The sequence below is a fragment of the Mobula birostris genome, chromosome 7, assembly GCF_030028105.1.
Source record: "Mobula birostris isolate sMobBir1 chromosome 7, sMobBir1.hap1, whole genome shotgun sequence".
NCBI classification, from domain to species: domain Eukaryota; kingdom Metazoa; phylum Chordata; class Chondrichthyes; order Myliobatiformes; family Myliobatidae; genus Mobula; species Mobula birostris.
Genome location: NC_092376.1, coordinates 180,025,898 through 180,038,197, shown reverse-complemented (window position 1 = coordinate 180,038,197; position 12,300 = coordinate 180,025,898). Strand labels below are relative to the sequence as shown.

Genomic DNA, 12,300 nt, shown 5'->3' with positions numbered 1-12,300 from the left:
ACAGTTGATGAATGCTAATCACCAAACGAAAATAACTACAGTAATTCCTTGAAGTCTGCCATCGTAAAGACTTTCTAGGATATCAAAATATATTTAGAGGAAAATATACTAATAACAACACGAGTTTAATTTATATTCAACGTTCCTTAGAGGATAAGCAAGCAGTCCCGTACCTACAAAGAAAAATGTATATACCATGATGCTTTTTTTTTTACTTTTAACTGAAGAAACAATTATATATCATACAAATACAAGGTATTGACTAACTCCAGCAACAGGTATGACAAACAGCCTCCTCGAACTAAATCCCACTGTCGTCATTGAATTGGCATCGTATTAATACGGGTTTCACTATGTATTGCAAACTACCGAGTTAGCAACTTAAGTACTATCGTTTTGATAGGACAAAGGATGTTGGCATTTAGGAACTTCCAGTTAGAAGCCGCAGATTAGTATTTTGCTTGAATATTTTCCAAATTCCTAGATACCTAACAGAACATCCGGAATACAGAATACCATTCTGATCAAAATTTTCATCCTGATTTGCAGTACATAAAATGCCATATAGTTTCATTTCGTCCATCTAAGAACTCAATGGAATAATCCAGTGACATTTCTCCAAATTCTCTCCTAGGCCTGATCAACGAAGAAATGAAGCAGATAGCGAGAAGTAAATGCACGAGAAAATTCCATGTTACACCTCACAATTTATCCAATCTATTAGAACATTGTGAACTTGCTGCATACTTTATTTTGGCAACTCTACTTTTTCTTACGGACTTTGGGACCTATCTGGAGACTTCCCATTGCGGTAAAGGAGATAACCAGGATCTTGTTGGAATGTTCCCCTACAGAATGGATAGGCAACTGCCACAATACAGTCAGAGTTGCACAATGCGCATAAAGAAGCTCTAGACTGAAAGCAATTCATGATATGCTTTAGATGATTCGAAATGATGTAAGAACATAAAGTGTATCGAAATTCTCAATATATTTAGCATCGCTCATGGAGAAAAACGCAAATATAATTTCCCAACCTGCTGACTTTACGTGAAGTCCGATATAAGTCTGTGAACTTGAACCCTTGGTTCAAATTCCACATACTTATTTTTAGGGAATCTCCAGCATATAGCGTTCATTTTCATTTTCGTTTTTCAGCAACAGATGCCTTTATTTTCTCTTCCGACTTTCAACTGAAAGGTGATTATAGAAGTTTGTGGAGAACAGCTGCTTTCAAATGAAGTGTTCATAGTAAACACGTTCAAATGGTTGCTCAGTTCTCTTCAACAAGGTTTAAGTAAAACGTGTAGCAAATGTAGACCCGATTAACACCACATCTCTCTCAACGAGCAATGCGATAAAATACAAATGGGTAGAAAGTCGAAAGAGGATCACGTGGGATTCAAGAAACTGGTATAGCAAAGCATTGAAGATACGCAGAATCTTACAAAATCATGAAAACATAGAATAAAAATGAATATATGGCAAGTAGGCATGAGAATCGAAATTCGTATGCAAAGAAACATTTTTATGTAGATAATAATTTCGTCCAATTGAATACAAGGCTTCGAATTTACAAAACGCTTTCTTTGCTTTTGCGAATTAACTCACCTCATTATTTGTACGGCAGCTGCAGATTTCAGGGTTTACCATTCCTGCACTTTCTTTCTCAAGAGGTTCCTGCTGTGCCAAGGGAATACCTGCAGACGGTCCATGCTTGTGGGGGGCCGTGAAGTTCCTTTTGACAGTCTGCAAAGTTGAACATGACTCGTAACGGAAACTCTGAGAAAGTGGATCACCTCCAAATACCTCAACATAGTTCGGTGGAATCTGAAGGCTTCTACTGGCCTTTTGCGTTCCATTTAGAAAGTTGCTTGTTTCCATACAGCAACAGATATTGTATTGGCATTCCATTCCGTTTCTGTTATTATGAACTTTAATAGCAAGGGTAATTAAAATGACGAGGAAAATTATAGATGTCGACCCTAACGCTATAACTAAGTAAAAGTTCAGTTTAGGAGAGAGCTCACGATCTTTACTTAGACCTGTGGCGCTGGATATCGTTTCACTACCTGTCATAGATATTGCTATAGTTACTGTGGCTGATAGTGAGGGCGTTCCGTGATCTTTCACAACAATCACCAGCCTTTGTTTTGGAGCATCTTTGATCTGAATGTCACGGATAGTCCAAACTTCACCGGTTTCTGCTGAAATAGTAAAGAGATCGCGATGGGTAGCCTGAAAAATGTGGTAAGACAGACGAGCATTCTGACCAGTATCGGCGTCAGTAGCTGAGACCTTGACAACGAGATATCCAGGTTCAGCAAACCTGTTCATTGTCTCCATTACTGCTGACCCATACTCGAGTAAAGGATGCACGATCACCGGGGCATTATCGTTCTGATCAAGAATAACAACATCAATTGTAACATTACTAGTGAGGGGTGGGATTCCTGAATCCTGCACCCCAACGTATACCTGGAAATTTTTCAACATCTCGTAGTCATACGATCTCTGAGCATAAATGACACCACTCTGCGAGTTGATAGAGACATATGAGGCTAGGGATGAATTCAGGATAGTATATTTCAGTCGAGCATTCAGTCCTCTGTCTGGGTCGAAAGCTGTCACGGAGAATATGGATCCCCCAATAACGTTGTTCTCCATAACATTTGCCGTGTATACAGACTGCGTAAAACTGGGTGCATTATCATTTACATCTGAAACTTGCACCTGAATCGTTTCTTTGGATGTGAGGGGCGGCGTCCCTGCGTCCGTACAAGTCACAGTAATGTCATAGCTGGAGGTAGTCTCGCGGTCCAGCACATGCTGTACAAGCAGTTTCCAACTGTTCTTCACAGGGGAATCTAACTTAAAGGGAAGATGATTCGGAATTCGACATTCGACATGCCCGTTTTGCCCAGAATCCTTATCTTCCGCACTGAGCAGGGCGACAATAGCTCCCACTGGAGCATTTTCTGTCACAGAATTCGAGATGGACGTCACCGACAGTTGCGGAGCGTTGTCATTCACATCAATCACATCCACCAAAACAAGACAGTGCTGGGGCGTTGGGTAAGGGCCGCTATCGACTGCTTGCAGATTAATCATAAATGTTTTGCTTTGTTCATAATCCAATTGCCTTTTCAGTCTGATTTCACCAGTTTTGGAATTCACGACAACTAATTCACGAACCGCAGCTGAATTGTGGCTGCTGAGAACATACGTTATCTCTCCATTCGGACCATCGTCCAAATCTGTGGCGTTTAATGTAATAATCAGAGTTCCTATGGGAGCCGATTCCAACATATTGACCTTATAAACCGACTGGGAGAAAACAGGAGGGTTGTCATTCGCATCGTTCACTATGACTGTTACCTGGACTGTGCCCGATCTCACCGGGACTCCGCCGTCTTCAGCAAGTAACGTTAACCTATGGGTCGATATCGTTTCCCTGTCCAATGCCCTTTGCAACACCAATACTGGGAACTTCCCTATACCATCGTGGACTTGTACATCAACAACGAAATATTCATTGGGGAGGAGCTGGTATGTCTGCAAGGAATTAGTTCCAATGTCCGGATCGTGCGCGGCTTCAAGGGGGAATCGCGCTCCCGGTGCCCTGCTCTCTGAGATTTCCAGCCGGATCTGCTGTTTCGGGAAACTGGGAGAGTTGTCATTTATATCAAGAATCTCCACTTCCAGCTGGTGCAAACCGAGGGGATTTTCAAGCACAACGTTGAAAGACAAAACGCATTGAGGGCTCGGTCCGCAAAGCTGTTCCCTGTCAATTCTTTCATTCACAAATAAAACTCCATTCTCCAAATTGACGTCAACATACTGCTTCTTCGGACTGGGTGCCACCCGCAATTTGCGTGCCGACAGCTGCTTTAAATCAAACCCCAAATCAATTGCGATATTCCCAACAAAGGCACCCCGTTGCAATTCCTCGGGAGCAGAATAACGAATCTGGCCATAAACAATATCCCAAGTGGTGATCAAACAGTAAAATATTTGATATTTCACCAGCCAATTTATATTATCTCTCATTTCCAGGAGAAATCATTCCTATAGTTTCGACCCGAGACAATGCCTTTTAAGAGCGATTTATTTAAATAGTAAAATGGAGACGCAGAGAATATCCGTACCTTCTTGTTCTTTCCCCTACCGTTTGCTTTGAAATGTTCTTGTTTTTAATTCTCTCATTCGAAAAGAATCGTGTATAAGTCCTCCGGTGCTGCCTGCTATTCAGTTTTCATGGCGTCTGATCTTAACGTGGTGGCGGCTGGGTATTCAAGAGGGCTGTGCGGATCTCCAGTCACATCTCAGCTTCTGATTGGTGGAGAATGCAGCATTCATATCTGCCCAATTAGAATTCAGATGATTTCTTAAAGCAAGAGGTGCTGTATTTGGCGCTTCGTTTGTTGCCTTTAATAGTGCACAGTTGAAATTAATTTCAGTATTGTAGATTATTCAGATTTTTGTAGAAATTTAGCTCCTCAATAGTTGTTTGAGAAAATTAGAGACAATGAATATCTTAAAGTTCTAGTGTTGTATAAAGCCTTCAGAAACACGATCAAACACAGTAAATTAAATCCTCTTACCGAGTATGCAGTGCATGCTCTCTGTATAGTTGTTTTTTCATTGTTTCACTATCGTGGCCTCCTGTTAATTAATAGTCATGAAGCACTGCATTTCCCCCTTTTGAACAGAATTGAAAGAAGAACACTAAAAGAACTGTTTTACCAAGACGAGTAACCTCTTTCTCCATCACTTTAAACGAATACACCTATAATATTTCCATTAGAATAACGAAACATGTTTTAAACCCCTGCTGTCCAGAATACATAGCGAGTAGATTTTATCCATAACATTTCATAACTTAAGGTTTTATGCACAAATATTCTTCATGGTCTTTTCCGAAAGCCAAAGCAAATGAGAGCGACTTTGCTTAAACTGTAAACTAGAATGCCATCACGTCTGCCATTGAATTTCCTTCCATTCCGCATATCAGACGAAATCTATGGCTATTACTGCAGGAATAAAAGTAGATAATCTTCCCAATGCCAATCTACCGACTCGAAAGTCTATATTCTCTCAAGAACTTTAATCTGTTGTGGTTTTATCCCTGCTCTACCTTTAACTTTACTGGAAGCCATATATCTTATTTTCTTCAGTAATCCTGGATCTAACTTTTGGAAACTATACGCATTAAGTTCGAGGAAGATCTATCAAAACAAGAACCTCATGAAGATGTCTCCCCACCATTTCAAGGGAACGTGGATGGGAGAAACACTGCATCTGACTCAAAAAATCAAGACTTTGATAGTTGCAGAATACTGATCCCCTATGCAAACCATGCCTGCAACAGTTCCCTAGGACCTTTCATGCTCTTCCATCCCAGCGGCTTCGGAAAATAGCTGCACAATATTATGTGTTGAAATGTTCGCTATTGACCACACGATGTTAATTTATATTTAACAGTCGTCAGATAAGCATGCAGTCCTTCCTCACGTGGAAAAAAAAACTCTACACAAAGTTGTTGCTTTGACTTAGGAAACGTTCCTATAAAATTACAGAAATGCTAGGCATAGTACAACCTGGCAAAAGGTATGACAACCATTTTTCCTCGAATTAAGTTATACTGCCCTGAAATGAATTCACAAAGCCTTCACTACATGTTACAAATTATTAAAGTAAATACATAAATACTATGATTTTGATAAGACACCAGAAGTTTGGCACTGAGGGATTCCTCCAGTCTTCTGCCTCTTGCAGTTATCTATCCCTGGATAGGTAACTGCAACGACACCCAGAATACTCAACGTCATTCAAGTCAAAACCTTCACCCTGTTTAGCAGTACATAACAACCTAATTGTTCATTCAGTCCATCACAGAATTCATTGGACTAACCGGTGACATTTCTCCAAATTCTCCGATGTACTACTATTTATTAGAAAGTTGTGAATGAGTTAAATCATACGTTGGCTGTCAGAGGAGGGAAAACCCCTAGTTTCTGGGCACTTCATACCCTTCCACCACTAGGAATGAGGTACTCAGATACTTGTTGACAAATTCTCTTTTAGAATGAATAGGTAATTCCCACAATGCATACAGAGGTCGGTAGTGTCCAGATCGAAGCTCCATGTTAAGTGGCAGTGGATAAAATATACTCGATCATTTGGATACCAAATAGTATACCAAAACAAATTGAATTATTCATTATGTTAATCAACACTGTGGAGAGAAACGCAAAATGACACTCCAGACTGATCACCTTACATCGAGTTGCGATTTAGGGTCATCAGATACAAAAGTGGACCCTCGTTTCTCGCTTCACAAATGTTGCTGCAATTTCAGTATATTACGCTCTTTTTTATTTCCGCTTCCCAATAAGTACATGGCTATCTTCGTTCAGAATTTAAATACAAAGTGACCTAAAAGATACAAAATGGGGAAAACGGCTGCTTTCAAACGAAGTGCTCGCAGCAAGCACATCCAAATGTATGCCCCTGGTTTTTCGCAACTTATTTAAAATATAATACGCAGTAAACATGTAGTAATTCAAATAACATGGCGATCTACTTTCCAAAAGAAATGACCCCAAACAACTACTTTTCCTTTGCGAAATAGATTGCCTCGTTATTTGAATTGCAATTCCAGACTTCGGCCTTACCATTTCTGGATTTGCTTTCCCCATCGTACTTTTCTCTGCGTAGTGCATCCCTGCAGGTGGTGCGCAGGTGTGTGAGGTTGCGTAGTCTCTCTTCACGCTGTGCAGTGTGGAACACGACTCGTAACGGAAACTCTGGGAAAGTGGATCACCTCCGAATACCTCAACATAGTTCGGTGGTATTTGAAGACTTCTGCTGGCTTTTTGAGTTCCATTTAGGAAGTTCCTTGTTTCCAAACAACAACAGATATTCAGAGAATTGTATTGGCATCCCATCCCAGTTCTGCTTTTATGAACTTTAATCGCAAGAATAATTAAAATTACTAGAAAAATTATAGATGTTGTCCCTAATGCTATGAGTAAGTGAAGGTTCACATCAGGGGAGAACTCTCGATCTTTACTTAAATTGGTGGCACTGAAAATCTTTTCATGTCCAGTCACAGATATTACTATGGTTACTGTGGCTGAAAGTGAGGGCGTTCCGTGATCTTTCACAACAATCACCAGCCTTTGTTTTAAAGCGTCTTTACTCCGAATACCGCGGATACTCCAAACTTCACCTGTGTCTGCTGAAATAGTAAATAGATCGCGATTGGTAGCCTGAAAAATGTGGTAAGACAGACGGGCGTTCTGACCAGCGTCGGCGTCAGTAGCTGAGACCTTGATAAGGAAGTATCCAGGTTCAGCAAACCTGCTCATGGTCTCCATTACCGTTGACCCATACGCAGGTAAAGGATGCACGATCACCGGGGCATTATCGTTCTCATCAAGGACAACAACATCGATTATAACGTTACTGCTGAGGGCTGGGACTCCAGAATCCTGCACCTGAAGTTGGATCTGGAAGGTCTTCAAAATCTCGAAGTCAAACGTTCTCCGAGCAAATATGACACCACTCTGCGAGTTGATGGAGACATACGAGGCTGCTGTTGAATTCAGGATATTAAAGTTCAATAGGGAATTCTGTCCCGAGTCTGGATCGAAAGCTGTCAGGGAGAATATCGAATCGCCAATATCGTTGTTTTCCATTATATTAGCCGAGTATACAGACTGCGTAAAACTTGGCGCGTTGTCATTTATATCTGAAACTTCTACGCGGATCGTTTTCTTGGATGTTAGGGGAGCATCCCCTGCATCAGTACAAATTACAGTAATGTCATACCTCGAGGTAGTTTCGCGATCCAGTGCATGTTGTATAAATAGTTTCCAATTGTTATTTATAGAGGAATTTAACTTAAAGGGAAGTTCATTCGGAATTCGACACTGCACTTGACCATTTCTCTCAGAATCCTTGTCCTCTGCACTGATAAGGCCGATAATAGTTCCCACTGGAGCATTTTCTGCCACGACATCTGACATGGATGTCACCAACAGATCAGGGGCATTGTCATTCACGTCGATTACATCCACCAACACATCGCAGTACTGGGGTATTGGGAGATGCCCACTATCGATTGCGTAAATATTAATGACAAAAGATTGTCTTTCTTCATAGTCTAACTGCCCTTTCAGTATGATTTCCCCAGATTTGGAATTCACTCCTACTAATGCACGAATCTCAGCTGAATTATGGCTGCTAAGGTCGTACTTTATCTCTGCATTCGGACCATCGTCCAAATCAGTGGCATTTAACGTAATAATCAGAGTTCCTTTGGGAGCCGATTCCGACACACTCACCTGATAAACCGACTGTGAGAAAACAGGAGAGTTGTCATTCGCATCGTTCACTTTGATTGTTACCTGGACAGTCCCCGATCTCACAGGGACTCCGCCGTCCTCGGCAACTAGAGTTATCTGATGGGTCGATATCTTTTCTCTGTCCAAAGCCCTCAGCAGCACCAATACTGGTAACTTTCCTATCCTTTCTCGTTCTTGTACATCAAGAATGAAATATTCATTGGGAAGGAGCTTGTATGTCTGTAAGGAATTAGTTCCAATATCCGGATCATGAGCGGCCTCGAGGTGGAATCGCGCTCCCGGTGCCCGACTCTCTGAGATTTCCAGGCGGATCTGTCTTTTAGGAAAACTGGGGGCGTTGTCATTAACGTCGAGAATTTCCACTTCCACCTGGTGCAGACCGAGGGGATTTTCATGCACAACGTTGAATGATAAAACACATTCAGTGCTCGGCCCGCAAAGTTGCTCCCGGTCGATTCTTTCTTTCACAAATAAAATTCCGTTCTCCAAATTGACGTCAACATACCGCTTCCTCGGACTGGGCGCCACCCGCAATCTGCGAGCCGACAGCTGCTTTAAATTTAACTCCAAATCAATTGCGATATTTCCAATAAAGGCACCTACTTGCAATTCCTCGGGAACAGAGTAACGAATGTGGCCACAAACAACATCCCAATAGGTGATCAAACAGTAAAATATTTGATATTTCACCAGCCAGTTTATATTATCTCTCATTTCCAGGAGAAGTCATTCCAATGGTTTCGACTGGAGACAATGCCTTTTAACAGCTATTTATATAAATGAGAAAATGCGATGCAGAAAATATCCGTACCTTTTGTTATGTACTCTGTTGTTTGCATTAAAATGTTCTTTTTTATCTCCAATTCAAAAAGATCCGCGTTTAAATCTTCCAATGTTGCCTGCTCTGCAGTTTTCACGGCGTCTGATCTTAGTCGATGGCGGCTGGGAACTGAAGGGGGCCGTGCGGATCACCAGTCACATCTCAGCTTCTGATTGGTCGATAATATAGCATACAAATCTGACCAATTAGAATTCAGCTCATTTCTTAAAGCAAGAACTACGTAATTTAGCGCAGTTTGTTACATTTAATAGTGCACAATTGATATTTATTTTAGAATTCTAGATCATTTTGATTTCTGTGGAAATTTCATTCCTGAATCGTAGTTTCAGAAACTATGTTGTTGTGAAAGTCTTAAATACCTAACATGAGTTAAAGCCATGGGAATCTCGATCAAATTCAACCATGTGTCTCCTCTTGCAGATAATCAAATTACATGCAGAGTCCATGTACATTTGCTTCATCTTGCTTTTATAGTCATGACCATTTGTTAATTAATTCTCATGTAACTGTCGCGCGCACCCCGTGCACAAAACCACAGCAAAAATTAAAATAGAGCTGTTTTGCCAGATGACTAAGCTCTCTGTGTGTGATGAAAACGAATCCATCAATAATATTTTCAATTTAGGAGGAAAAATATGTTTCTGTGGACAATAAATAGCCGAATAAATCGGATATTATCTATAGCTATTCACAATTTGTGAAAATGCCTTCATTCAATACTCTCCATATATTTTCCTAAGCAAAAGCTAATGTTTTTGTCTTTGTGTAAAACGTACACCAGCATGCCACGATGTCCAGCATTAAGTCTCTGTCCAGTCCTGGTATCAAACGCGATCCATTGCTATTGCCAAATAAAAGAATGGATAGTTAATCTAGAGAAGGCTACTCCACTGAATCGACAAATAATATTCACCATGCCACATTAACATGCTTTGGTTTCATTCCTGCAATACAATTAACTTTAACTGGGAATCATATCACAGTTTCTTTACCGCTCCTGGATATAAGGCTTCGTGCAATAGACTTACTGGAGATCCAGCAGCAGAAGGGTTTCACTGTTTCATGAGCATGTCTCTTTGACACGACTTCAAGGGTAATGTGGATGGGAGAAACACTAGTCTTGCCTGTGATTATCCCGTCAAAGACATAAAGAAGCATATGTGCAGAAAGAGTAAGTAAATTTAAGAAAGACAACAAAATTCAAGGGGCGTATAGACCGGTGAGAGTTCGGGGAGCTGGGTTATGCACAATAGGCAGCGATTTAAACAGAGAGAGGAGAAATGGGTTAAAAATTCTACATCTGAATGCTCGAAGTGTCAGAAATAAGGCGGATGAGCTTGATGCTCAGTTGCGAATGGGTAACTATGATGTTGTTGGGATAACGGAAACATGGCTGCAGGGGGATCAGACCGGGGAATTGAATGTACAAGGGTATACGTGCTATTGAATGGACAGAAAGGTGGGTAGAGGAGGTGGGGTGGCCCTGTTGGTGAGGAATGAGATTCAGTCCCTTGCAAGGGGGGACATAGATTCAGGAGAAGTAGAGTCAGTGTGCATAGGACTGAGGAACAGTAAGAGCAAAAATACCCTAATAGATGTTATCTACAGGCCCCCAAACAGTAGCATGTGGCAAAAGAAATGTCGCAGTAGTTATGGGGGGATTTCAACATGCAGGTGAACTGGGAAAATCAGGTTGGTACTGGACCCCAGGATAGGGAGTTTGTAAAGTGCCTACGGGATGCATTTTTGGAGCAACTTGTACGAGAGCAGACCAAGGATAAGGCTATTCTGGATTTAGTGCTGTGCAATGAACAGGATTTGAAAAGTGATCTTGAAGTAAAGGAGACATTAGGAGGTAGTGACCGTAGATAACGGCAGATCAGAAGTGTCCGTATTGCAGTTGAACAAAGGAGACTATGAAGCTATGAGAGAGAAGCTGGCCAAAGTTGACTGGTCGGATATCCTAGCAGAAAAGACAGTGGAACAGCAATGGCAGGTATTCTTGGGAATAATGCACAAAGTGCAAAATCAGTTCATCCCCCGGAGAAGGAAGGATTCAAAGGGGGGAAAGTGGCCACAGTGGTTGACAAAGGAAGTCAGAGATAGCATAGCATTAAAAAAGAAGTAGTATAACAGAGTTGGAAGACGGATGATTGGGAAATTTTTAAGGGGCAACGGAACTTAACTAAAAAGGCAATACGGAGAGAAAAAATGAGTATGAACGCAAGCTAACTAGGAATATAAAGGAGGATAGCAAAGGTTTTTTTAGGTATGTGAAGAGAAGGAAGAGAGTTAAGAACAATGTTGGGCCCTTGAAGAATGAATTGGGAGAAATTGTTATGGGAAACAGAGAAATGGCAGATGAATTTAATAAGTACTTTGGATCTGTCTTCACTAGGGAAGACACAAGCAATCTCTCAGATGTATGGATGGGCCAAGGACATAGGGTAACAGAGGAACTGAAACAGATTGACGTTAGGAAGGAAACGGTGATGAGTAGACTGATGGGACTGAAGGCTAACAAATCCCCAGGTCCAGATGGTCTGCATCCTAGGGTACTAAAAGAGGTGGCTCTGGAAATTGCGGATGCATTGGTGATCATTTTCCAATGTTCTGTAGATTCAGGATCAGCCTGAGGATTGGCGAATGGCTAATGTTATCCCACTTTTTAAGAAAAGGGGGAGGGAGAAAACAGAGAACTATCGCCCTGTTAGCCAAACATCAGTGGTGGGGAAGATGCTAGAGTCCATTATTAAAGATGAAATAGCGGCATATCTTGATAGCAGTGATAGGGCCGAGCCAGCGTGGATTTACCAAGGACAAATCATGCTTGACTAATCTATTGGAGTTTTTCGAGGATGCAACCAGGAAAATAGACGCTGGAGATTCAGTGGATGTGGTATACCTTGACTTTCAGAAGGCATTTGATAAGGTACCACATAGGAGATTGGTGGGTAAAATCTGAGCTCATGGCATTGAGGGGAGGATATTGACATGGATAGAAAACTGGTTGTCAGATAGAAAGCAAAGGGTAGCAGTGAATGGGTGTTTCTCGGAATGGCAGGTGGTGACTAGTGGGTGCCACAG

The 12,300-nt window shown here is 41.3% G+C and overlaps 2 protein-coding genes across 2 annotated transcripts in view; both read right to left on the bottom strand.

The window, feature by feature from the left end:
* Positions 1-1,602: 1,602 nt before the first annotated feature.
* Positions 1,603-4,139, bottom strand: LOC140201025 (protocadherin alpha-C2-like). Its single transcript, XM_072264661.1, has one exon. It carries the CDS (start codon positions 4,048-4,050, stop codon positions 1,603-1,605), a length of 2,448 nt encoding a protein of 815 aa, XP_072120762.1. The 5' UTR covers positions 4,051-4,139.
* A 154-nt stretch (positions 4,140-4,293) lies between these two features.
* LOC140201024 (protocadherin Fat 4-like) overlaps positions 4,294-12,300 on the bottom strand; it is a 37,489-nt gene continuing 29,482 nt past the window's right edge. The window contains exons 6-7 of the mRNA XM_072264660.1: positions 6,678-8,984; positions 4,294-4,428 (exon numbers count right to left, since the gene is read on the bottom strand). Of these exons, the coding sequence (XP_072120761.1) occupies positions 4,294-4,428; positions 6,678-8,984 (2,442 nt within the window). The remainder of the gene's footprint in view (positions 4,429-6,677; positions 8,985-12,300) is intronic.